This window comes from Fulmarus glacialis, unplaced genomic scaffold (genome assembly GCF_000690835.1).
Source record: "Fulmarus glacialis isolate BGI_N327 unplaced genomic scaffold, ASM69083v1 scaffold5909, whole genome shotgun sequence".
NCBI lineage: Eukaryota > Metazoa > Chordata > Aves > Procellariiformes > Procellariidae > Fulmarus > Fulmarus glacialis.
The window spans coordinates 20,576-44,766 of record NW_009235109.1 but is presented as its reverse complement, the minus strand read 5'-3'; the positions used below and the strand labels follow the sequence as shown (position 1 = coordinate 44,766).

Below are 24,191 nucleotides of genomic sequence, written 5' to 3'. Positions count from 1 at the left end.
AAAGAAATATTCCAGCATTTGGTATGAGAAATTGACACCTAAGAATCAAATTCTTAGGACTGTTTAAAATATTTATTGTATGAAACTTAAGCAGTATAGGCATAGGGGTCTCGTAATATTGTTTCTTGTGTATCCTAAATACCCAGTTAAATGAGAATTGCATTTCAGAGAAGGAACTAATACAGAGGAAACCCTGGCAATGGCTGTCAGCCTGATGTCAAATAAACAACAAATTAAATATTCAGTTATTAATGTGTTTTGATCATAAGTAAAATGAAGAGATGCATTTGGTGGAATATATTCTATGCTATTGGTATGCGATTTGCTATTGCATGCCTCAGATCTTTTGCAGAAACACTTCGCATGGAGGATTCATTGTCCGTTCTGGTTGCTGAAGAACAACATCAACCATTGTGCTCACCATCAGTAAATAATGAATTAATCCTGTTAACTGTAAGTGAATTATGGATGGCTGAGAAAGATTGCTGATGAATGTTCTTGGTACAGTTGTTAGATACAGAAACAGTCTAATTGATGCATACCATCATAGCTTTGAAACACAGAAAAATTAGATGGACTTGCATCTTCTTTATACCATGTTTGGTAGTGTTGCTCTTATTTTACAAATTGTGTTCCTTTTACTAAATACTGTGTAAATTTTCGCTGTTTCAATATCAAAAGGGCTCTTTAATTCACAGAAATTATTAAGAAACCCGGTATGTGTAAACCTGCTACAGCAAATTTTATACTGGCAACCTGACATTGTTATTGTAGATTGGTTTCCCTTTTAAGGTGGAGTTCCTAGGTCTTTTCTTACCACATGGCGATATTTCAAAAGCAAGTTGGAGGCAATATTGTAGGCTTCCCTTCAGAATGATATGCCTTGCTAAGGACTCTTCTGTCTCTAGGAATTGAAATACAGAATATTTGCTCCCTAATCCCACAGAGGGGGTGCCAGGAGGGGTTTTCTTCTGAACCACTTTTTTTTCTGTGCATTTTGCTACAGCCATAGGAACAATTAGTGTCATGCTTAGTGTTTCTTGATCACTATTTGTGGAATTTTCATCCCAAGTACTAGTTACATATTGATTTTCTTAATTCATGGCAGTGTCTTCTGAAGCGCAGAAGGAGATGGTATCCCAGTTTAAATACTCAGATGTATGTGGTGTTCAGTGGGGAAGCGTATGTGCTCACAGCGATACTTTGTGTCTCAAGGGTAGCTCGTGGAGCTCTACCCCAAGTACTTTTTGACTTGCGCTTTGCTTCTTTCACAGGAGAATGCTTCTAAAAGCGTAGGGTTTAGCATAGAGTGCTTTCCTTTGTGTTGTTACAGAATCACAGAATGGTCGAGTTTCGAAGGGACCTGCAGGGGTCATCTGGTCCACCCCCCCAGCTCAGGCAGGGCCATCTAGGGCCAGGTGGCCAGGACCATGTCCAGTCAGCTTTTGAATATCTCCAAGGATGGAGATTCCACAACCTCTCTGGTCAACTTGTGCCAGTGCTCAGTCACCCTCACAGACTAAAGAAGTGTTTCCTCATGTTCAAGTGGAGCCTCCTGTGTTTCAGTTTGTGCCCATTGCCTCTTGTCCTGCCACTGGGCACCACTGAAAAGAGCCTGGCTCTGTCGTCTTTGCAGCCTCCCTCCCTTCAAGTATTTGTACATATTGATGAGACCCCCCCTGAGCCTTCTCTTCTCCAGGCTGAACAGTTCCAGCTCTCTCAGCCTTTCCTCGTAGAAGAGATGCTTTAGTTGCTTAATCATCTTTGTGGCCCTTTGTTGGACTCTCTCCAGTATGTCTATGTGTCTCTTGTACTGGGGAGCCCAGAACTGGACACAGGACTCCAGGTGCTATCCCTTAGGACTTTTGGACCTACCCCAAGAATTGGCTCATTTTGGCCTACCTTTCAGCCATCTGATTTGTTTGAGCCAGCTTTCAGTTTTGGGAAGGGCTGTATTTCTTTGCCAATTTTTCATTAGACCAAATTCAGATTACCTTAGTGTTCCTTCATCAGAAAGTTGTCTTGTAGGTGCCCAGCCAGCCACGTTTCCAATTTGTCTCTTGGTCACAACTATGAAATCAAAGCTTGGCTAGGAAGAAATGGCTCTGAATATTAACAGTAGTGATGTTTTTCAGTAAAATCTGAATGGGACTTAGAAAAGATCTGATGCATTGTTTGAAGCAGTTGTCTTGAATGTTTACATTCTTTGGTGCCTGGAGGATGCTGGGTGTGGACAGCAATACTGGAATTTTTATTTTCTCACCATGTACCCACTTCACCTCCACTTTACCACTTTGTGTACCAGATTGTGCTTATTATCAACAGCCATAAAATTTTCCAGTTTTTACCAGAGAAGTCATGGTGTCTGTTCCAGACGCTCTCTTATGCATGAGAACAGGTAAAATGGTGATGTGAATGGTGGTGGGTTGAAGCAGGATCTGAATTCTGCTTAACACTGCAGAAGTTGAGCAAGCAGTGTTTTGTGCTCTAGCTGAACTGCCATACAGTTGGCAGAATGAAAAAGATCACTACACTAACCAATGCAACTAAGCCAGCAAAATTCTTTAGGCAAACCCAATTATACTGGCAAAAGATTCTTATTGCTGATGTTTATTCTGTCAGGTAAAGTTTCTCTAAAGAGCTTTTGCCAGTTAAAGCTGTGTGTCATCGCAGTATGATTCTGCTGGCAAATCTTTATACATAGACAAGTCCTTTGTCATGCAGCCCTGTGTCCAACTGGATAATCTTTGTTTATTTTGTCTTGAAAAAAGCACAGAGTTAGGTTTGGAAATAGTCCATCTTTCCATAAAGTCTGTAACTTTTTTGCCACTTGTGGTACAGGGCTCTTAATTTATTGCACTGTTGCGGTTTAACCCGGCAGGCAGCCAAATACCACACAGCTGCTCGCTCACTCCCCCCCTCCCCAGTGGGATGGGATAGAGAATTGAAAAAAAGTAAAATTCATGGATTGAGATAAAGACAGTTTAATAGAACAGAACAGGAAGGGAAAAATACAAAATAAGTGATGCACAATGCAGTTGCTCACCACCCACCGACTGATGCCCAGCCAGTGCCCAAGCAGCGGTCACTGCTCCGTGGCCAACTCCCCTGAGCTTATATACTGAGCATGACGTCATATGGTATGGAATACCCTGTTGGCCAGTTTGGGTCAGCTGTCTTGGCTATACTCCCTCCCAGCTTCTTGTGCACCTGGCAGAGCATGGGAAGCTGAAAAGTCCTTGACTTAGTAGTGTAAACATTACTTAGCAACAGCTAAAACAGCAGTGTGTTATCAACATTATTCTCCTACTAAATCCAAAACACAGCACTATACCAGCTACTGGGAAGAAAATTAACTCTAACCCAGCCGAAACCAGGACATGCACATATTTGCTTCTTTTTAGTAGCTCCTTTCTAGATTTATTTAGAGCTAGAATTTTAAGATAAAAGGAAACGTCAAACTTTACGTATAAATCCCAAGAGCTTTTCATCTGTCAGCTTACAAGTTAGTATGATCACACTTTTTTCCTCTTGTTTCTTTTTTCCCACTGTAACGAGCTAAATGTAGGTGCGGATCCCTCAGGGATGAGGCACAACACCCGGCAAGTGAAAGCTTTGGCTTTAATGAAAGCGTAGCGTTACCACAGTGGGAGCCGTGGGACACCAATGCTAATCAAATGGGCACCTGACCCCGTGGAGCCCTGCTCGGGAGTGAAGCTCAAGGGAAGGCACCGCAGGGATGGATAATTACACTTGTGCTGATTAAGATATCATACATATACGATGTCCTGTTTTGCTCATTAGCAAACTTGCTTACATAATGCAGGTGCTGTTGTCCGAATTCTGAGATCTCAGCTGGCTGCCGTCGTTGGCGTCTGTGCAAAAGTAGGTGCAGGGGGAAGCGAACTATCCCAGGTTACTGTAACAAGATAAGATGTGCTCGGGACTCTACATACTCAGATGGGGGCGGCAAACTGTCCTGGTTTACCATAACAAAGTCTTGCACCCTACACCCACCCTTTTCATTTTTGTTAAATATTCTTGTTTAGGGCAAGGGGTGAGGGGCTGGGTTTTTTTTTCCATATTCTCCTTAGTTTTTACTGTTTTCAGAGGTAGTCTTCATCTCACTCTTCCTGGACTGTAGTATGTGACAGTATCCTTATAATTCTTCTGTGTACCATTAGTGGAAGAGTTGTGTGATTTGGGTTGTGTTGTAAAGGTATGTGGAAGGAGAGAGCATCAGCTCGTGTAAGTATGTCTGGTCAAGGACTCTTTCAGTGCCAAAAGGGGATAATAAGAAAAGGGTGAATTAATAGGAGCATTCTGAGACACAAACCTGACCAACAAGAAGGGAGGCAGTAGCAAGGACTAAACCTGGTCAGTCACTTTATGAGGATATGTGAAATGTGGGAATGTTTATTTCAGTGGTATTATTTGATCGAAGACCTTGTCACGTGGGATTATAAGGAAAAGGGGGAAATCTTAAACAAAATATACAGAGACACAAACCTGCCAGACAAACTTAATGGAGACAAAGACAAGAAATAAACCTCATCAGTCACACTAACTGAGGGGCTATCAGGAAACTGCATGCTGATAAAGACTGTGACTGATAAGGCCGCAAGCCTGAGGGTCCAGGATGTTGGAGGGGGTCAGTGGGACTATGCCAGCTGAGGAAGGGGAAAGGGAAGGGAGTGGGCGAGAGACAAAATGGGGCCAGACAGAAAAGGGGCCAATCATGTAAACTGGCCAGTCTTTACACTTGTCTGGCTGAGCCCTGTGCCTGATCACTGCAATCTGTCCTATTTTATTAGATCTTTTCTTAACTCTCGCTCTGTGTAATCTCACTCTCTATTCCATGTGTGTGAGTGCTGCAGGGACTAAGCGAGACCAGCTTGAGTGGAGACTAGGCCAGCAACTGGAGTCTCACTGGAGGTGTAGGCACCACCACCTCTGTGGTGCTAGCAATGGGAGCGAGTGGGGGGTCTCAGTGTCAGGAGTTGGAGGGGCTGTAGCTCTCTGCATTATCCTGTTGGTTCCCTACAGATTTTATATCCATAGTGCCAGCTACTGGGGGGGACTGGTGTGAGTGGAGTGGGTGCCAGCTACTGGAGTCAGACCAGGGATGTGGGCACCGCTGGCCTAAGTCAGTTACTAGAGCAAGTGGGGTCGAAGTACCAACTACTGGGGTGGGTGAGTGTCTCAGCTGCCAGCCCCTGGATGGCGTGTGTCCCCAAAGCCAGCTATTAGGGGGACCAGAGTGAGTGAGGATCTCTGCGTCAGTGGCAGGAGGGGGATGGCAGGTCACAGCCTGTGTGCCTGGTGCCAGCTGCTGGAGGGGAGTGGGTGTCTGTGTCTTCTCCAAACCTGTTGTGTGTGGCAGGGGTGGGGGGTGTTTGTGTTTGCTGGCCATCTTCAAGCTGGACCAGTTGGCGACAGGGGGACGTTGGGACCAGACTGGGGTGTCAGGCAGGCCAAGTGTTCATGCTGGTATTTTGGGGGACATGCAAGCGCGGTGTGCCTGTGGGACAAGCGTGTGAGTGCTGTGGGTCTGCAGTGAGCACCAAGCTGGACCAGCCAGCGAGTCAGGGACCCGTGGGGCAGGTAAGGGGGCCTGGGATTGGGGCAGGGGTGCCGGGTGGGCAGAGGGGCCATGATGGTACTTGGGATATTCACGAAGGTGCATGTGCTTTTGAAACTGGAGAGTGTCGTGTATCTGCTGCACTAGTGACCTTCTGTCTCTGCCAGCCCACAAGGAGGAGGGGACTTGGCTGTCTGTCCTTGTGTTTATGCGAGTCCCGTATGTTGGTACTGTTGAAGGCAGCGCCTTGTCTGCGGCAGTGCGTGCGAGTGGCCGTGTCAGTGCCCTGTGTGCTATGTCTCTCAGATACATACTCAGTTTTACTACTGGTTGATCGTACAAACAGGAAAGCAGCAGCTGTGACCCTCAGCCTTGGATGGAGATGCCACCACCACCCTGCTCCCTGGGCACACTGGACTGGGCAAGAGGAATTCCTGGGTCCAGAGGAGGTGCCCACTCCTCACATAACATCCCTTAAATTTCTTTTCCTTCAAAGAGGAGATTTGCTTCTCTTATTACTTTGTTGATGTTTATATTCAGCAGCTGATGTTTATATCCACAGTTTCCAGTATGCAGGGGATCAAGAGCTTTGTCACCATGGTGAAAAATCATGAGATGTGTTAGCATAGTGATGGCTTGTCAATACGCTGGAATAGCAAGTAGTATAAATAACTAGTCTTGTTACTCATTTTTAACTACAAGTATCTTTCTCCAAAGTACTTCCTTAAGTTAAGCTAAAGACAGATAAAGATCAAACCGTATTTCTTATGCAGTTAATACATACGTGGACCAAACATGGGAAGGAAATACTATTTTTGGAGGGGAGGAAGGAAACAAAATGCTCTTTGAAAGTGCGTTTAAGAGGACTGGTACTTTTGGTATTAATCAGGCTGATGGCTTAGCTCTGGAAATGACATACTAGGCAGTGCTTCGGTGAAAGTGTTTTAACCAAAATTTGCTTGCAGATCTAGATAGCTGGCTTTTGTAAATGGCTGGTAGACTGCTGGCAAGGACTGGGGAAAACAGACCTAAGACTAATTTCTCTCTCTAAAGGAATCTACTTTGTCTTTGGTGCCTAGCAGCACGTAGAGAAAGATGGTGTAATTAATGCTTCAGTTTTTGTGGCCTATGTTATCCTTCATTTGCTATCAGATTAAACCTAACTTTTTCACACATTAAAGATGGATGAAATGCAATTGTAGGTAGATAAGAACAGTCTTCTAATAAGTACCCCAGTCACACACAGAAGCCGACAGATAAAATGCTATTTCCTTGTTCATAATAATAAGTATTACTTACATCTTACCATTAATGTAAAAACTGAATAGTAGAGAATGTTTTGATACAGTTTTCTGCTTCTTTTGTGGGCTTTGATTCTGAATGCAGGAAAACTTTGTCGATTTCTAAAGCAAAGCTCTGCTTTCTTGGAATACTACAGTTCTTGTTTAATACTGCGAAGGAATACCAGTGTGCTAGTACTGATTTTTCAAAGATCTTTTTTCATGAGGTGGTGCCTGTCTGCCTCAGATTGTTTTTATACATCTGTTCCTTTGCATCTTCCAAATAAATGGTTTTGTTATGAAGCTTGCTTCCTCAAAAAATTTCCACCTTTATTATTCACAGCTTTTTAATGTGGAGACATCGTTGTACACTTACTCTTCTCAGGGCTAATATAGGTAATGGATAAAACCAGTCCATTACGTCACTCTACATGTACCTATGTAGCCTGTGACATGCTTCAAGGCCTGAGGTAATGAAAGCTGGAAGTTTTATATAATCTGTTACTATAGTGGTTGTGGCTGTCAAAATATCTGAGTAGGTAATAATTGTTACAGTTTATTGCCTTGGTTACAGCATATTACTGAGCTGACAGTCCATGAAAACATTTTGCATGAACAGCTTCCGAGTGATATTTTAGGTAAGATTTTGAGAAGAGTAGAATATTACATATTCAGTGAAATGCATATGTGGGATATTTTGTTTATTTACTTCATCTGTTGGTTTTATTATTACTTTTTTATTATTACTTTTTAAAAAGAGGTAGAAAAACAATCAGCGTGTTTTGGGTTTTGGTAGCTTAAAAAATGCTTGGAAATTCTAGACAAATACAGAAAATCCTCTTAGTCTGTGAGCTAAGTTTTATGCAGAGGACTTAAACAGGAGAATTAATGTGCAATAATTCTGTGGAAATACACTGCTGTTGTTCTTGCAGCAGAAATAAAACATGTTTGGAAACAAGACTCCAGTGTTTTTTGCAGCTTGGTTTGTGCTCCCACTTCTCTGATACGCAGACGACAGTAAAAACCATATCTCTGTCTGTAATACCCATCCTGGATTAGTTTATAATTGCATGTACATTTTTTGTCATTGGTCAGTAAGCATGCGTTTATTACAGTATGTAACAGTTGAGTTTTGTGTACCTTTTCCTCAGTGGAAATAATACTTCTCTCTTCCCCGTTTACCAGATAGTAACTTTTTGTCATAAAAGGTGTCAGAATAAGAATGGTTTCTCAGACATTGACTGATTTCTGTTGGAGGTAGTTGATGGGTTCATAAAGTTTTGCAAAGGACAGACTGGCGAAGAGATGACATCTTTCATATTTCTTCATTGTTGAGAGTAATGACAGATTAGGTGAATGATTAGACATTGGAAAAAACCACATTACCCAGGACATGCTGTGGTGCAGAGACACCTGATGACAAAGAATCTCAACTACGCTGCACAGTGCCAGCGCACTTCCAAGAGCAATAAGTTAGTTAAATACAGTTCTGCACTGAACTGGCTTGTAAACTTTACCTTATAACGCCACACCGAAGTTAAACTTCTGCCTTTGCTGCTTTCTGGGGATGAGATGGAAGAAGACAGTAATGCCTACAAGACTACCTGGGCCTTGATGACTCCATCCAGTCACATAAGTGACTTTTTTTGTCTTGGTTCTAGGGTCATGGGGCACAGCTCTTCCAGAACTTACTAGACCAGAGCTGTATAACGTGCTTTAAATTAGCTTAGTTCTGGCCTATGAATAAGCCACTGCATTTGGACATAAGTGGTCTGTTCAGCCCAAGAATTTACTATTATTGTAGGTATAATCAGAGTATTAGAAACGTTGGAATGTAAATCAGATCACTGTTACTGGCGTGTGTAGATCCTTTGCAGGTAGGATATGCAAAATGCACAGTTTACTAGCCCATTAAATGCCTATAGTTAAATTCGATAATGCTTATAAACTTTCATGTTTACCAGTTCGTATCATGGGAAAAATCCTTGCCTTTTCAGTGTGCATTCATGAAGAGGAAACATGCAGCTGCAGATTTCTAGTCAGCCTGGTAGGCTTCTATATGGTATACCCATCAGATTGTATTTATTGTGTAAAACCTTCTAAGGAAGAGGCTATGCTTGCAAATACTCTTCAAGCATTTGATTACTTTTAAAACAAAGGTCTTCATGGGCTGCAGAATAGATGTAGTTTATTTCCTCAATTTGAGATTGAGGGTATGGAGTTGTACTTCCCAGGGCCATTAAGGGAGAATATGCAGAGGGTTGAAGAGGAGAGTGATTTTCATATATTGGCAACAATTGTTTTGGTAATAATTCCCTTCTGTGATGGTTGATCATCTGTGTGTGTTTGTGCAATCTTTATAATTTGACTGGAAAAGGAGAATGAAAAAGAAACACCTCAAAGGGTGTTGTCTTGGTGAAAATATCTAGTCTTTCCCAAGTGAAATGGAACAGCATTTAGATAAAACATAAAAAATTACTAGAAGAAATATATACAGAGTATAACAAACAATTTTATATTTTTTTAGTAGTATGTTTCCTTTAAAGGATTTACAAATGGGTATACTCTTTAATCACATTTGTTACCATTACACTATGAGAGTTTATAGGGTACACAGATGAGAATGGGGCAAAACTGTACTGGGGATATCTGTGAAATGCTGTCTTTTAGGGATGAGATTGTAGGTTTTAGTGTCCTGACGTAAGTTCCTTCTACTAGTAGCAATCTGATGCCTTTGTCCTGATATTGTTGCCTTTAAATATGAAGTAAACTATATTTGTGTTCATTGTGCTCTTTTTGTTGAATTAATATTTAAAATAAGGTAGTGCTTTTACCTTCTTATTTAAAAGGTAAGATACAATGTTCTTGATAGCTGAGACATTCTATTCTTGTTGCCTGTTGGGCAGGAGAGAGCTACATAGCATAACGGCTGTAAAAAGCAGCAGTAATCCCAGAGAATGTTTTGAATATTAGCAAGATGCAGCTAAAGTGATTTGGGGAGCTACTATCATTGCTGAAAGTATCATATTCCACAAATAAACTATTGAACTTAATGACCAATAATAATGTGGATTGCAAAATTATACTGGCAATATCTAGTTATTCCACATGCTTGTTGAAAATGACATGAAAACAAATCTTAAATTTTACAGGGTATGTGTCTGTCATTAGCTCCTTGTACTTTCCCACATGCTGGTATTACCTTCATACAATCATCACGTGAGGATTGGTTTCTTAATAAAAGCTAAGATAAAACACCAAGTCTTCTTTGAGTTTAGGTTTGTGTTGGGGTTTTTTTTTTTTTTATGTCTGTTTGCAAATAAGTTTGGCTTAGTTCAGGTTACTTCTTTTTCAGTACAGAAAAATATATAATTACATTTTAAATCTATACTTGTATGTAGTTCAAAAATGATTTTATCTTTATTTTCTTTCTAATGGGAAACAATTTTGAGTGAAAATACAGTTGCTTAGTGCAGAGGGCAATTAGCACTTATTATGGAGTTTGAAATAGCTGTGTGAATTAGTAATTCGGAGTGATGAAGGCTAACAACTTAACAGTTTGCATCTTCACTGTCTTTGAAGTGATGCACTCCATGTACAAAAGGAAAAATAATCAAAGAACTGTTTTTCCAAAGTGAACTGCTTTCTACAGAGCACGGATATTAGTGTTAATGCTTGGGAAAGGTGCGAGATTTAAATTAGGACAGTAGCAGTGGGAGATCCCCAGCCAAAGGCATGTATAGAATGTAGCAGGACAGCAGTGGTTATTTGTTAATTTCAGTGTTTTGTTTTCTGCCAGCTTTCCTAAACCTGGTGTCTTCTTCCTCCATTTGACTTTTCCTTCTGCACTCTCAAGACCCTAGCATACCTTATTAATCTGCATTTTTATTACCTGTGTTTCTCTTTGAATAGACTTTGGTCATCATGATGTGAAAAATTCTCCCATTCTGAAAGCTCCAAGTTGGGTCACAAATCATCCTTCTCTCTGACTTAGTTCTATCACAACAAGTTTAAATAAGCAACTCTGAATGGCAGAACAAATGTAGCATAGTTTCTTTACGATTTGTCCTTTGGCAAGGTTCTCTGAAATCTAAGAAAATACATATTTTCACAGAAGCTTTGTTCTCAAGGCACTTCTCAGGTATCGTCCAGATTTTTGCTGTTGAGCTCCTGAGGGCAGGCAGCCTTCTGGAAGAATCACCCTTTGCCTGCCATCTACTTTTATAAACCTTCAGGTTCATACCTGTCTTTTGACCTATTTTTCGCTATAAAATTCAAGTGCAGTTGTTTAAGGAGTTCAAAAGAGATTGAGCAACAAGCAGATACATGCATTGTCAGCCTGTTTCCCTAAGGAAACCATGCTAATAGTTCTATGTCTAACAGATGTAGAATTAAAAATGGACACCCCCATTTACTTTATATTTATGCTTTTGTTGGTTTTTTGGTTTTGACCTTTTTTTGTTCCTAAATCATTACTAGTGAATGCTTGAGGTAAGGTATATTAGGGGAGAACTGCAATTTGTGTTGAAGTATTTGAAAGCATGGGGCTGAAAAGAAGTAAAATCGAGTAAAAATGGCCGTAAGTCAAAAGAGAGGAAAAATACCGTTTTTCTCTTAAACACCTGGACAAAACTTTTAGGTGTTAAAAAAGAGCATGCTTGTGCTGGAAAGAACACTGGAGGACAAGAAATATGTCAGTGGTAACCTACCAAGAAACAACTGATAGTGTTCAGAAAATGATAGGCCCCTGTAAAGCTAATAACCAGAATAGGTCCACAGTCTAGTCTACAAGTAAATCTGAAATAAGACCTCTAACAATCTCTGGATTACCAGGCTCTGAGAGGGTCAGTTTAGGAATACAAAGCCATTGCAGACAAGGTCAGTTTTCTCTGCATCAGCCATCTGCAAGTAAATGCAAATTTGGTGTCATTTCGGTTAATTGAAATAATGCTGTGGTGGACTGAACTGGAAGTGGTGGGGTGAGTGGACAAACTGGAGAGCAGCAAAACATTACAATTTGGCTTGCACCAGGAGTGTTCTGTTGGAGAAATCTATGTGATGTTTGGACTCAAGGATGGTTCTAGTGTGGTAGTTCATGTGTTGCTTTTTTTATGCATACAGTCAGTGAGCTCTGGAGTAGAACTTGTATTTTTCTGTATTTTCAGTTGTTATGCTTGTTAACAGTGTGATGTGTTGTAAGTTTAACAGAATAGTGGGGTGAAGCGGAGGGACGTTTATTGCATTTGGTGCTGGATTCAGAGATATCTGTGGGAACTTCTGAGAAGAATGACAGCTCTATTTAATGATTCAATAGCATGGACACACAATGAAGAGAAGAAGTATTTACTTGTGTTTGGAACCAACTGGGAGAACATTACTTGGAGGTGAATGCCTTTCATATCACTAGCACTGAAAACTCCAGGCACTGTGTAGTCCTTGCAGAATTTTAGTGAAGTACACAGACTTAACCAGAGATTGGTGATTAGGTTTTTTTCAGGTTATGTGTAAGTACTTTTCAATGACCATTATTATACTAAGAAATAGAAGGACAAGGCACCTCTGTGCTGAGCTAGCAGAATTAAAATAGGCTGTAGTACAGAGCAAATATCTGATTAGCTATGTAAATACAGACCTGATAGGAAAGGGACGCGATGCAGAGTGCAAGCTCTATATGACATCCACTTACTGACAAGTATGGATTCCACTGTTATGAAGACTGTGCTTACACATCTTTTTATGCTCTGTAGCCTATAAATGCTAGGGCAGGAGAGGTATAAAGTAGGTTATGCCTTATTTTCTTCATGTTATTCTCTTTTCTGATACAGTTTTGGTTTTGCATGGATGTTAGAATTTTTATCTTTTAATGCTGCTAAAATATAACTTAGTAGTAATTATTTTAGGGGTTAGGGAGCCATCACAAATCTGTGTTATAAAGATAATAAATAGGCAGGTGTTTAATTTCATGGTGTTTTAGTGCAGTCTTCAATAAGTCCCTCCTAATGATAGCTGCAAAGCAATATTGAAGTATGGATTGTAATTCACTCATCTGGAGGTGGGTTTTGTTTTTGTTTTTTTTTGTTTTTTTTTTGTTTGTTTGTTTTTTGGTTTTTTTTGCACTGGCATAGAGCGAAGACAGTCCTAGTCCCAAGCGACAACGCCTTTCCCATTCAGTCTTTGACTATACAGCAGGATCACCAGCCCCATCACCGCCAATGCGACCATGGGAGATGACATCAAATAGGCAGCCTCCTTTGGCTCGGCCCAACCAACACCACTTCTCAGGGGAACAATGCAACACACCTGCACGAAACAGGAGGAGGTAAGCAAACTGTGTAGACTGGGAAACAATTTCTTACTTTTCCTGATTTCAGCTCAAGGGAGGTGTATTTCAGGCAGCACTGACTAGATCACACGTGGAAAGTATGTTAACGTTTCCTTTGAGCTGTAAGTTATTATAGTAATATAACTGAAAAGTTACTGAAAGTAATTCAGGTTGGTGCATCATCCCGTAATTTGTGTGAGTAGACAACTCATTAACATTTTTAATTTTGAGCCTGATTCTCTCACTCTGCACTGGAGCAATAAGCATTTAGAAAAATGAGAGGAAAAATCCTTCTCATTAAGAGTTACTGATCTAGTACCGTAATTTTCACTGCAGTCACAATTATTTTTGTACATAAAAACAATCTAAATAAAGATGAGGGATACTGGCTGGGGAGGGTGAGGAGGTTAACATAGTGTCAAATGGTTGCTGAGATGGGTGATTCACATGTGGTAGGAGTTAGATTTTCATGTTGGTTTTAGCTTGTGGCTCATTACCCTCTCAAAGCAGAGATTCTGGAAGAAGTTCCAATGGTCATGGAAGAGTAGAGATTTGGATGGCCAGGTTGAACTGGTGCCTGGATGGATGATAGTACAGGAAAGCATAAAACCACAGACTTCTTTACTATTCTAGTTAAAACTAATTATCCAAACACAAGCCTTCATTGCCTCACATTCTGGCTCAAAAATGCTGAGTCATCTAATGCAAGTTAAAACACACTGTCCCTCTGTTCACTTCTGAGAAATATTGTGGCTTAGTTTGTAGTAAAATTGAAGTGTCTGTGCTTTTTCATGAACATAAAATACTAGACTTAAGAAATATATAACTGATTTTCTTCTGATTCCACAAATCAAATTTGTCAACCATGATCAGGCAGGGGTAGTTTTGAAGCAAGAGACTTTAAAACATGCTAGTTTTCTATCTTTGCTTCAAGTCCATCAATCTGAAAGCTTTCAGTCAGTGGCATTCTATTTTCAATATACAGCTCTCGAAACAGCTTGTCAAACTTAAGAAGGAGGTTGAATTGTGAACTTGCAGTGGTTATTGTGAAGACAGAAGATGAGGTCTTTTGTATATTTGGTACAGGGATGCTCTACAGGGGCATTTGGTCCACAAAGTGTTTTTTACCTTAAGATGGTTTGAACTGAGATGCCTAGAATATGCTGCATTTGGCCATTTTTGCTTGGTGTCCAGCAAGCCTACACAGATTTCTTTGCAATGTTCATTAACATCTCATGCAGAGTAAGTAGAGTGTTTAACAAGCTAAATGCCAAGTAGCTGAATCTAGACAGATATACTGTGGGATGAAGGAGAAGAATGGGATGTGTAGGAGATGAGTGTGCATGGGACAAGTGTCTGACATTCAAATGCAGTCAGCTGTTACCGAGGTATTGGCCAGTGGCTTGGAAGTAAACCATGCTGCAAATAGAGAGACACCTCAGTGCAGAGCCATCTTCAGTCTGACAGGAGTTGTTAGGTTGGCTGCAGCATTGTGGACACAAAGCGTTACTCCTTCTAGGGCCAGCTCACCTGCTTTTGGGTAATAACACTTGCTCTTGCTCTAATCAGAGACATTTGAAGTGTCAGTACTTTGTTTCCCTGCACTTGAATCAGGGCATTTTTTAGCTTGGGTATGCTGTTGCATTTGAGCTGGCTCTAGGTCAACTCCAGAATAGTACTGCACCCAATCTCCTCTCCTAGAAGAGGATCATTGCGGAGAACAACACATACATGTCTCTTATTTTGCAGGAGTCTTTTTGAGTCTTAGAATGCTCTGGAGCCGTATCAGAACTAATAACCACTCTCATGGATCAAAGCTTGATTCCTTAAGATCATTGTGAGTGCATCTGTTATTAATGCTTTAGATGAGGTTATGCATGTGCTTTTGAAGCCAATTTCCTGTTTTCCCTGCTTTGTTTTCTCTCTTCCCATTGCAGAGTGGTCTCAGAGTTAATGAGGTTTTCAGATGAAGATAAGATGAAAGGTGCACTCCAGTTGCAAATGGTCATTCAGCTCAAGGGAACAGACTAGGGCAAGTGCAAACAAAACCTCTGAAGTGTGTGTAGTGTGGACATCACTCTGACTCAACGTCATCAGCATTAACTTTTTTGTCCTACCAGTTCACTCCTGTTGGTCAGCATAGGCTGTGCTGGTTTTTTATTATCTGGATTTTTTTCCATTATCTGGGTTATTATTTAGACCTTATTTCTTTGTATCAGGGATTTTGTACTGTGCCTAGCACAACAGTGCCCTAATTCATTGTGGGTTTTTTCAGATCGTTGTAAGCAAATAAATTGCATTTAGAAAGGTAGCCTTCAGGTATCAATTTGCAGAAAGATGCTATTTTTGTCCAGCTATTTATAGTGCAGATAAATTGTGAATGTAAAAGCGTAATGCATGCCTGTATGAAACAGAGAAGACCATTCCAATTTGTCTTTACCAGTCATTGTGAAATGGGGAGATCTGTACCATTGCTGTGCCTCACATTTCATCTGTGCTTCCTTTCCTCCTTGTCTTAAATGTAATTCTGAACTAACAGGATTTAAGAATGTGTTACTGCAAAGAAATCACCCTTGTTAGAAAATACTAAGATCTGCAAATATTAACTCTGCAGTTATACCTTTTGATGGCTGTTCCTACCTGAGGGTAGGAGTTCCTGCATTTTTTTCACCACTTCCATGCTGTCTGTTTTAACTGGGCATTTACCATGTTTATACTGTGCAGGTAGAACCAGAGGAGGTTTTTTGTGGATATTTTTTTAAAGACTTCAAGCACAAGTTCATTACTAATGTTAAAAAATAGTTTAAATCCATGTCTTGACAATTCTTCTGAAGTCATTTCCAATAATTCAGGAAGCATGTAGAGCTATGTATCTGGATGCTCTGAATTTTGCTGAATGAAAAATATAGTCTCCTTATAACTCTGCATACGAAAAAATCCAGTTTTGCTTTTTCCAGAGAAAGATACTCCATTCATTCAAAAAAACACTCCAGAAGTTTTGCTAGCTTTTGCTGGCTGTGCTTTCTCATAATTCTGGGTTCATAAAAAAGTAAAGCCAGTCCTTTTAACAAAGACAGGGGTAAGAGTAGTTTTATCAGAAGCTGCTTTGTCTAAGTACTGGTGACAGTTAGAGAATTTCTGTACTACTACTTCCAGAGCACTGGAATTGTCTTTTGTAACTGTCCTCTATGCTTGCAGCTTTTCCAAACAAAAATTCTCCACAGATGTTTTATGTTAAAGTATTCAGAGCATTTCTGTTTCATAGCAGGAAATAGCAACTTTAAAGCAACCTTAGTATTCAAAAAAAAATAACATCTTTTGCATTAATAGCTCTGTGGTTAGAAATCATATATACCAATTTCATCTAATGAGAATGTAACAAGTGTATTATACTGGTAATACAGAGATGGAGAGTGCAACAAAAACTCTGGAAAAGGAGGCTGGAATTAAGACAAGTACATTAGTAAGACTGTAAATTTATGTTCTCATGCTTAGAAGAAAACACAGCTTGGGTGTTCTGACATGGTAATTTGTAAAGATAAAGAAGGCTATGCTTTGTTTTGTTTTGTTTTCTTTTAAGAATGCTGTGTTACAATCTGGCGTTATGCCTTCTGTCTGACCTGTTATGAATTAGCATTTGTTTCAGTTCTAAGGAAGGCAATAATGGCATAACCTCCCTGTGAAGTAGGGCAGAACAATAGTGGCTTGACACATTGTATCATATACTCACAGTAGTATCTGAATAGCTGGTAGTATGCTCCCCCTTCCCCGGAGTATGTCTGTTTCACGCAGCACAAATGTTGGACTCAGCTTGAGGAATGTCTGGGATTTGCCAACAGGTTTCACGTTTATTTGATTTTTATCAAATAAACTTGGTAATAGCAATGGGAATAGTGAGAGTGAAGAATCTTAAGTTGTCTTCCATGCACTATTGGAGAGGACATGTTCTAATGGTCACAGACCCTTCTTGTCTCTTCTCTGCAGTTTGGTTCCTTCAGCCCGTTCCATAAGTGGGAATCCATTTTGTCCCACGTAGCTTTAGTTTGCTGTTGCCTCTGGGACCTGTAATTTATGTATTTGTGGAGATTGGAAGGCATGTATTGAAAGTACTGGGGGATGGTTTTGTGCTTTCAGTTCTTTCCCCTTACAAATAAATGATTAAAAACTTCTAATCAAAACTTCTAATAGTTAGTTACTTAATACTCATTTTCTGAGTGTTGAACCTGAGCCACTGGTCTCTGATTTACAGAAGTCTCGGCTCAAGCAGCTCTGCTCAGAATGTACACACAATTATATAAGAATACATAAGCAAACCCTACGCCTGTAGATCAGTTGCTCAAAAGAAGTGGATGCCCTGGTCTAAATCAATCTATGCAACAATTCTCCACTCTGAAGAAAAAAGATTACCACAATCACAATTTCCTGGGATCTTCTGGAGAGAATTCTATGAGGCACTCAGTTATGTAGTGAACATGTGAGAGATGAAAAATTAATTTGTTTCTTCAGAGGAGTCTACTGCTTTGTCTGCTGTCACTAAGTGAGCAACCATTCTGTGGCCTGGTTGGAGCAAGGACCCTGGGGAAATCTGTGATCATGTAATTAAAGATTTTTACCTAGAATAAATGCACGGAAATCTCTTGAAGTTTGCTGTCTTGACTTTTGAGCACTTGTCTTGGCATTCCAAGTGCCATTTTTTTAACAGGTTAATATTTATGTAAGAGTCCTTCTCCTGGTTTTCTTTACAGCATTAAGCTATGCTCTATTAAGCACTTTTATGCTGAAAAAAGCATCATCTCTAAGGCTTTTAGCAATTTTGTCAGTAAGAAGTTTAATTCCAATCTAATAAACCTGTTCTAGTAAAATTTTCCAGTGTAAAAAAATTTTTGATACGTGATTCTCTTGTGGTTTTAGTTATTAAGAAGGATTTGTGTAATTTATGTAATCTCTAATTTTTTTAATGCATTTCCAGTCCTCCCGTTCGACGTCAGAGAGCAAGGAGAGATCGTTTGTCTAGACATAATTCCATTAGCCAGGATGAAAACTATCACCATCTCTCCTATGGACAGCAGCAAGCAATAGAAGAGCCCCGAGCCTTTCACCCACCGAATGTATCTCCTCGTATGTTGCACCCAGCTGCTCACCCACCACAGCAGAATGCAGTGATGGTTGACATTCATGATCAGGTAAGAGTTTTAGAGTACAAACAGAAGGGTCTTGAAGATGTGTTTTGTTTGGGTTTCCCCCCCCACTCCCCAAATCGTCAAGATCTCTCTCCTCCCCAAATTAGTTGGCAATGAAAGTCACATAACACTAAATTCTATTTGCCCTCTTACAGAGCATTTTTCCTGTTGAATATTACTAGTGTATGGAGCACTGCAACAGGCAGTGAAAAAACAAAAAGAAAGTCCAGACTATTGGCATAGTTCTATAGGCCTCTGGCTCAAACTTTTGAAATGCGGTTATTTTGTTTCTGAAGTTAATTTAATGTGATAAGGGTGTGATATGATAATTAAGAATGTGTTCTGTTTCATGTGAAATACCTCTCCTTAGCTTAGGAGTCTTTAAATAGTTAAAACATTATTTAGAAGTAGAAATCACAATACCTGTAGCTGGTTGCTTGCATGACAGCAGAACTCGTGAGAGTATTGTCGCATAACCAAATTAGCCATCCAAGCCTAATCAGCTCCTCCTTAAATGACATGAAAAAATGAGATATGTGGTTCGTCCAGAAAGTAAAATAATACCTCTCTGCGACAGCAATTGGTATAGAATTCTGTAACTGAGGACCTGTAAAAGAAGTTGTCCTGTTGAGGTAACATTTGCTATTGTTTGTTAAATCAGCAGGCTGCAGTAGAAGTGCATTAGTTGCTACATAGTCATGAGCTGGGAAATAGAACTGGTTATCTGCATGTCCACTTCTCAAACTGCATGTGCATAGAATGCAACTTTAACATCCCTGTTAAGAACTGGTTTGCATACAGTGCACCTGCATACTACTGGTGTGTTGTATTATGTGTGCAGAGCAGTTCTCAGTAGGGAAGTATTTGCATTTGGGACCAAGTGCAAAGGTGGAAGCTAATGCCATTCTAGCCATCTCACAACCTTACATTTTGATGAACAATTTTACTGCTGCAGCATCTCAAAAATTCAAATCATGCCCTTGCTTTGTGTTGCAAGGTTACATCATGACAAACCTGGATAAACAGTTGTTCCATCCCATTGCCTCTACCTTCCAAGCACCATCTATGATCAGATGTCAGTGTTTCCAGACTCACTGAGGTCTTCCATGGTGATGTTTTATACTTCAGGGACATAACCATTTTGAGAGGTCATTTTTTATTATTACTCTGAGCAGTAAACATTTCAGAATCACACCCAGCATTGCACTGTATGCCCAGCTTTTGTACCCGAGCCAGAACCAGATCAAATTCAGTGTCTCTCCTGAGCCTGGTTTCTGTTGTTAGTGATACACAGGTTGAGATTTTAAGTTCTGTTAGTGATCTGTGTTCTGTTTGGCCTCTGTGTCTGACTGTACACTACCAGTTCAGTAGGTTATCTGTCTTTACCCATTCTCACCTTCCTAATGAGCAGTTCTTGCTTGTTCCATTTTAAGCAAGCAGGTTCCATTTTAGCCGATCATGAAGGAAGAGAGAGCTTCCTTGATATAATTGCTTTTTATTAATCCATGCTCTCCAACACTTAAGCCTTTTCAGTTTTATTAGAGCATCAGAGATTTCTTGTTTAGTATTTAAAACAAACAAACAAAACAAACAAACAAAAAGACACAAAACAACCAAGTAGGTCCAGAATACTTTTGGATCTTAGTTTGATAATTAAATTCTAGGGAATATCACTAGCTAGAAAATAGCGTTACATGGGTTTGTTTCCTAATATAAATGTGGATACTTAGGGTCTGCTGCCTCATAGTCATGTTTACTTTTCCTTTTCAGCTTCCCAGTTAGCTGTTCCGTTACATTTAGGTTAGGAGACTTAGCTTGAGTGTTGGTCTGAGAGTGAATCAACAGTTTGGTCCCTTTGGAAAAAAGAAAGTCTAGACAATTTTCGTGTTCTTCAAAGACACAAGTCTCTGATTATTGAATCAGTCCCTTCAGAGTTGAGAAGATTCTTTAGCTACTTGTAGATTAGCTTTTATGTGGAAGTTACTGCCGCCTTATTTTGTAAGGACTAAACTTAGAATGGGGGTGGGGGCAGGCTTAATGGAGCCTGAGATGCTTCTGAGTGACTCTAAAGTGCCTTGGAAGTTTTAACGTTTTTAAGCTGAGAGATCCCTCTTGACCTTGCCCAGAAACTGCTGATCAATAAGTATTATTCCATTGAGAAGAGTATTTTAATGAACAGGAGTTACAAGCATGTGCCTCCTTTTACACCTTCATTGTGAGTATTTTTTTTTTTTCTGATATGTAGGTAAAAGCTTGTTATCCTGCTTATCGTGCTGTACAACACTGTTAGGAGTTTACAGTAAGTTACTAATTTTTTTTCTTTTTGCTGCAGATCCATCAGGGCACCGTTCCTGTCTCATACACAGTGACAACGGTGGCTCCGCATGGGATACCACTTTGCACAGGCCAGCACATCCCATCCTGCAGTACACAGCAGGTCCCAGGGTGCTCAGTGGTTTTCAGTGGGCAGCACCTTCCAGTTTGCAGTGTGCCTCCACCAGTAAGTGGGTCTTTGTAATTACATCGGCTTAAATCTTAGACATAGGAATGGCACCTTGGAGCTTCAGTGTCTGTGTGACTTTAATTGTGTTGGAAATAGCCATTTTTTTTTTCCGTGTGGTAAATTGCAGTGACATAGCAGTGTAGGCCTTAGAACTGGTAAGCATATGGTACTTACCTACTGTCTTTATAGAGTATAACTGTTTATAGTATAGAGTCCTGATGGTTTTTAACTCAAATTAAATGCTGGTTTATGAACTGACTTCTTAGCAGCAGCTATTCTACATACTTTCAGATAGTGAGAGGAAGGTTTCTAAGGCTTTTATTAGGCAGCTCACCTAGAAAGAAATCTTACTTAGTAGAGACCTTGTTCAGGGATCGGTTATGTACAAAAGGTCTGATATTCCAGTTTTCTTCTGGGAAGTAATAAGGTAATGAAAGATCACTAAAAGCTGAGAAGGGCTGAATCAAAATATTCTTTAATAATTATGTCTCTCTGTGCCTTTCTGGGGGTAAAATAAAGTGTCTTGACTGACTAATTTGCCAGCTTTAAATTTGAAAAAATCTGAACTGTTTTCTCAGAAATTTTTATGTATCAGCTCAGAGATACCACTTTCCAGGTCATAGCATTCTGATTCTACCATTCTGTGGAAATTTCATGATTAAGTGCTAACAGGCTCTAGAGCTGAAGAATCGTATCCCAAGAAGTTTCAGCTGTACGGATGAAGGTTGCAGAACCTGCTGGAAGAGTCACAGGGGTTTTTTCCCCTCCTTTTTCTAGTATAAATCTGTAATATCATACATAAAAACTATATATAGTGTCCAGTAACCGTTTATAATGTTGGTATAAACATGGATCTCTGCCAGCTGTGTGTTTGCCAGCAGTGTGTAACTTAACTTCTCCTGTTGCACATTCTGTGGCCTGTGACACTGAAACAAAATCCTTGATGTGACCATCTATTTCTTTAAGCTGCTTGTTGCGTAGTGAGGGTAATCTGCATTCATCTTGTCTAGGTGCCATTTATCCCCATGAGAGACAACAAGGTCTGCAGCATACTGCTGGCCGGTCTGGAATATTTGTGGGCAATATTTACCCTTACCTTTCAAATTGGTGAAAATGTGTTACGTAAGTCAGTGTGTATCCCTGCAGCGGGTTGAGAAACGACTTTTTTCTTCTATTTAGTGGTGGTGTTAGGTGGAGTAAAGCAATCTCAGACTGGGTACCCAGAGGTAGGAACAGTACTTGCATAGTAAGTTCAGCAAGGCAAGAAAGCAACATGTGCTAAGAAACAACAACAGAGAAGAAGCTAAAACTATTGGGGCTTAGGGAAATGCAAACGACAGATACTAATAATCTATATATATCTATATAGCTCTGCTTTGAACAGATATATTAACTGTGCAATTCATAAAATGTTTTTTAATTTAACAATGCAACTGTCCTTTAAATATATACAGGAGTAAAGCTCTAACCAGGTTGTTTGGACTGAATGTACAACAGTTAATCGAGTGTTTTGAGAGAATGGATGCAGTACAAATGAATATAAAGACTTAAGGTTGAGTTTATGTAACGTCAGTAGGCAGACTTTATGCTTTCTTCTATTATGTCACAGAATTGAGGAATAATGTAAGTTAGGAGGGGGCTCTAGAAGTCATCTGGTGATCACCTGCTAAGAGCAGTACCAGTTTCCAAGATTTCACAGCCCCTCTAAGCCTCCACTCCAGTGTTTGACTCTCCTTGTGGTGAAGAATTTCTTCTGTATACCTGATTTAATTTTCTTTGCTGCAACTTGGTCCCATGGGTCCCTGTCCTTTCACTTTGTGCCTCAAGGAAGAGTCAGGTTCTGCCTATCTCATGAAGTAGCTGAAGTCAGTGGTAAGGTCTTTGCTTATTTTTCTCTTTTTAAGGCAGAACAAATCTAGTTCTGCAGCCTCTTCTTTTATGCAGTGTGCTCCAGGCTCCTGGTCATCATGTTGTCTTTCAGTGGACTCATTTCAGTATATCGGTGTCTGTCTTTGGCACTGGGGTAGCCAAAACTTGAAATGTAGTTTCACAAGTTCCAAATAGAGGGGCAGAATCACTTCACTGGATCCACTAGTTACGCTCTTAGTAATGCAGCCCAGCATGCAGTAAGCCTTTTTGACTGCAGGAGTACACTGAGGCTCTTCTGTACTCCTCTTTGACATGTCCACCAGAACCCAACTTTTTTTTCTGCAGATCTGCTCACCAGCCAGTCAGTCTCAAAATGTCTTGCTCCATGGAGTTATTGTTCTCTCCCAGTGCCAGACTTTACATTTGCCTTTGAACTTCACATGGTTCCTGTCAGCCTATAAATTTCTTCAGCCTATAAAAGTACATTTGAAAGGTAGCCCTGCCCTCCAGCATGTCAGCTTGCTCACCAGCTTCATCTGTGAACTTCCCAGTATCCTTTTGTAACTTTCACAATCTTTGTCTCTCTCACTGCATATGTAACTATAAAATAAACATATGTCATTTATGAAATACCTTCATCAATTTTAAAACTTCTTGGATATGTTCAAAGCAGAAGTTTTCCAAAAGCCTGAATGAATAAACAGGTAGTTTTCATTTCTTTCCATGTGAAGGATAATGCAGCCTCATTTACTGTAACTTAAAAAGTGCCATGGGCATAGCACAGATCATTCCAAACATGCATTGGAATTATGGTAATCTTTACCATACAGAATCATGGGATGAAACCTATTTTGGTACGTTCCCCAAAGTACCTTCTGTTTTAAAGAACACTATGTGATGTTCTACCTGCAAATTTATCTTCAACTATTTCAGAGAACAGTTTTCAATTTAGTAAAATACAATTAAAAATGTATTTTAACAATAGAGACACTTGCCTGTTGTATTTCTTTTTTAGAAAAATGATGTAGTAGCTGAGGGTGAAGAATAGTCAGCATTTAAGAAAAAACAGTAATCATATCAAATTAATTTGCTACTGTTTCAGTGCATGTAAAGATTTATATTTGGTCATGACCCGAGTAAACTGAGGTGATAGTTCCACCTCCACTACTCTAATGTGATTTTGATCTAGATCTTTTTACCATTTTATGCCATTATAGTCAGTATGGACAACATACTTTGTGTGACACAACTAAAAAGAAAAAAAGTGAGAAATCAGAACTGGGTCCTCTTTCTTTGTAAGGTTTGATAACAACTATGTTATTAACTCGTCTTTTAATTGTCAAAAATGTAACAGAAAATCCTGACATTCTGATGATGGATCAAAAAGCAAGAAGACGACAATGCAGGTTTTCTTGCTTCTCCATATCTAGAGTTGGAAGTAAAACTGAACACTTCT

The 24,191-nt window shown here is 39.9% G+C and overlaps 1 protein-coding gene across 1 annotated transcript in view; it reads left to right on the top strand.

Annotated features, from left to right (window-relative positions):
- RNF38 (ring finger protein 38) overlaps positions 1-24,191 on the top strand; it is a 42,742-nt gene that overhangs the window by 2,501 nt on the left and 16,050 nt on the right. Inside the window, exons 2-4 of the mRNA XM_009585880.1 lie at positions 12,987-13,180; positions 18,153-18,366; positions 20,696-20,863. Coding sequence (XP_009584175.1) covers positions 13,074-13,180; positions 18,153-18,366; positions 20,696-20,863 — 489 coding nt within the window. The 5' untranslated portion in view covers positions 12,987-13,073. The remainder of the gene's footprint in view (positions 1-12,986; positions 13,181-18,152; positions 18,367-20,695; positions 20,864-24,191) is intronic.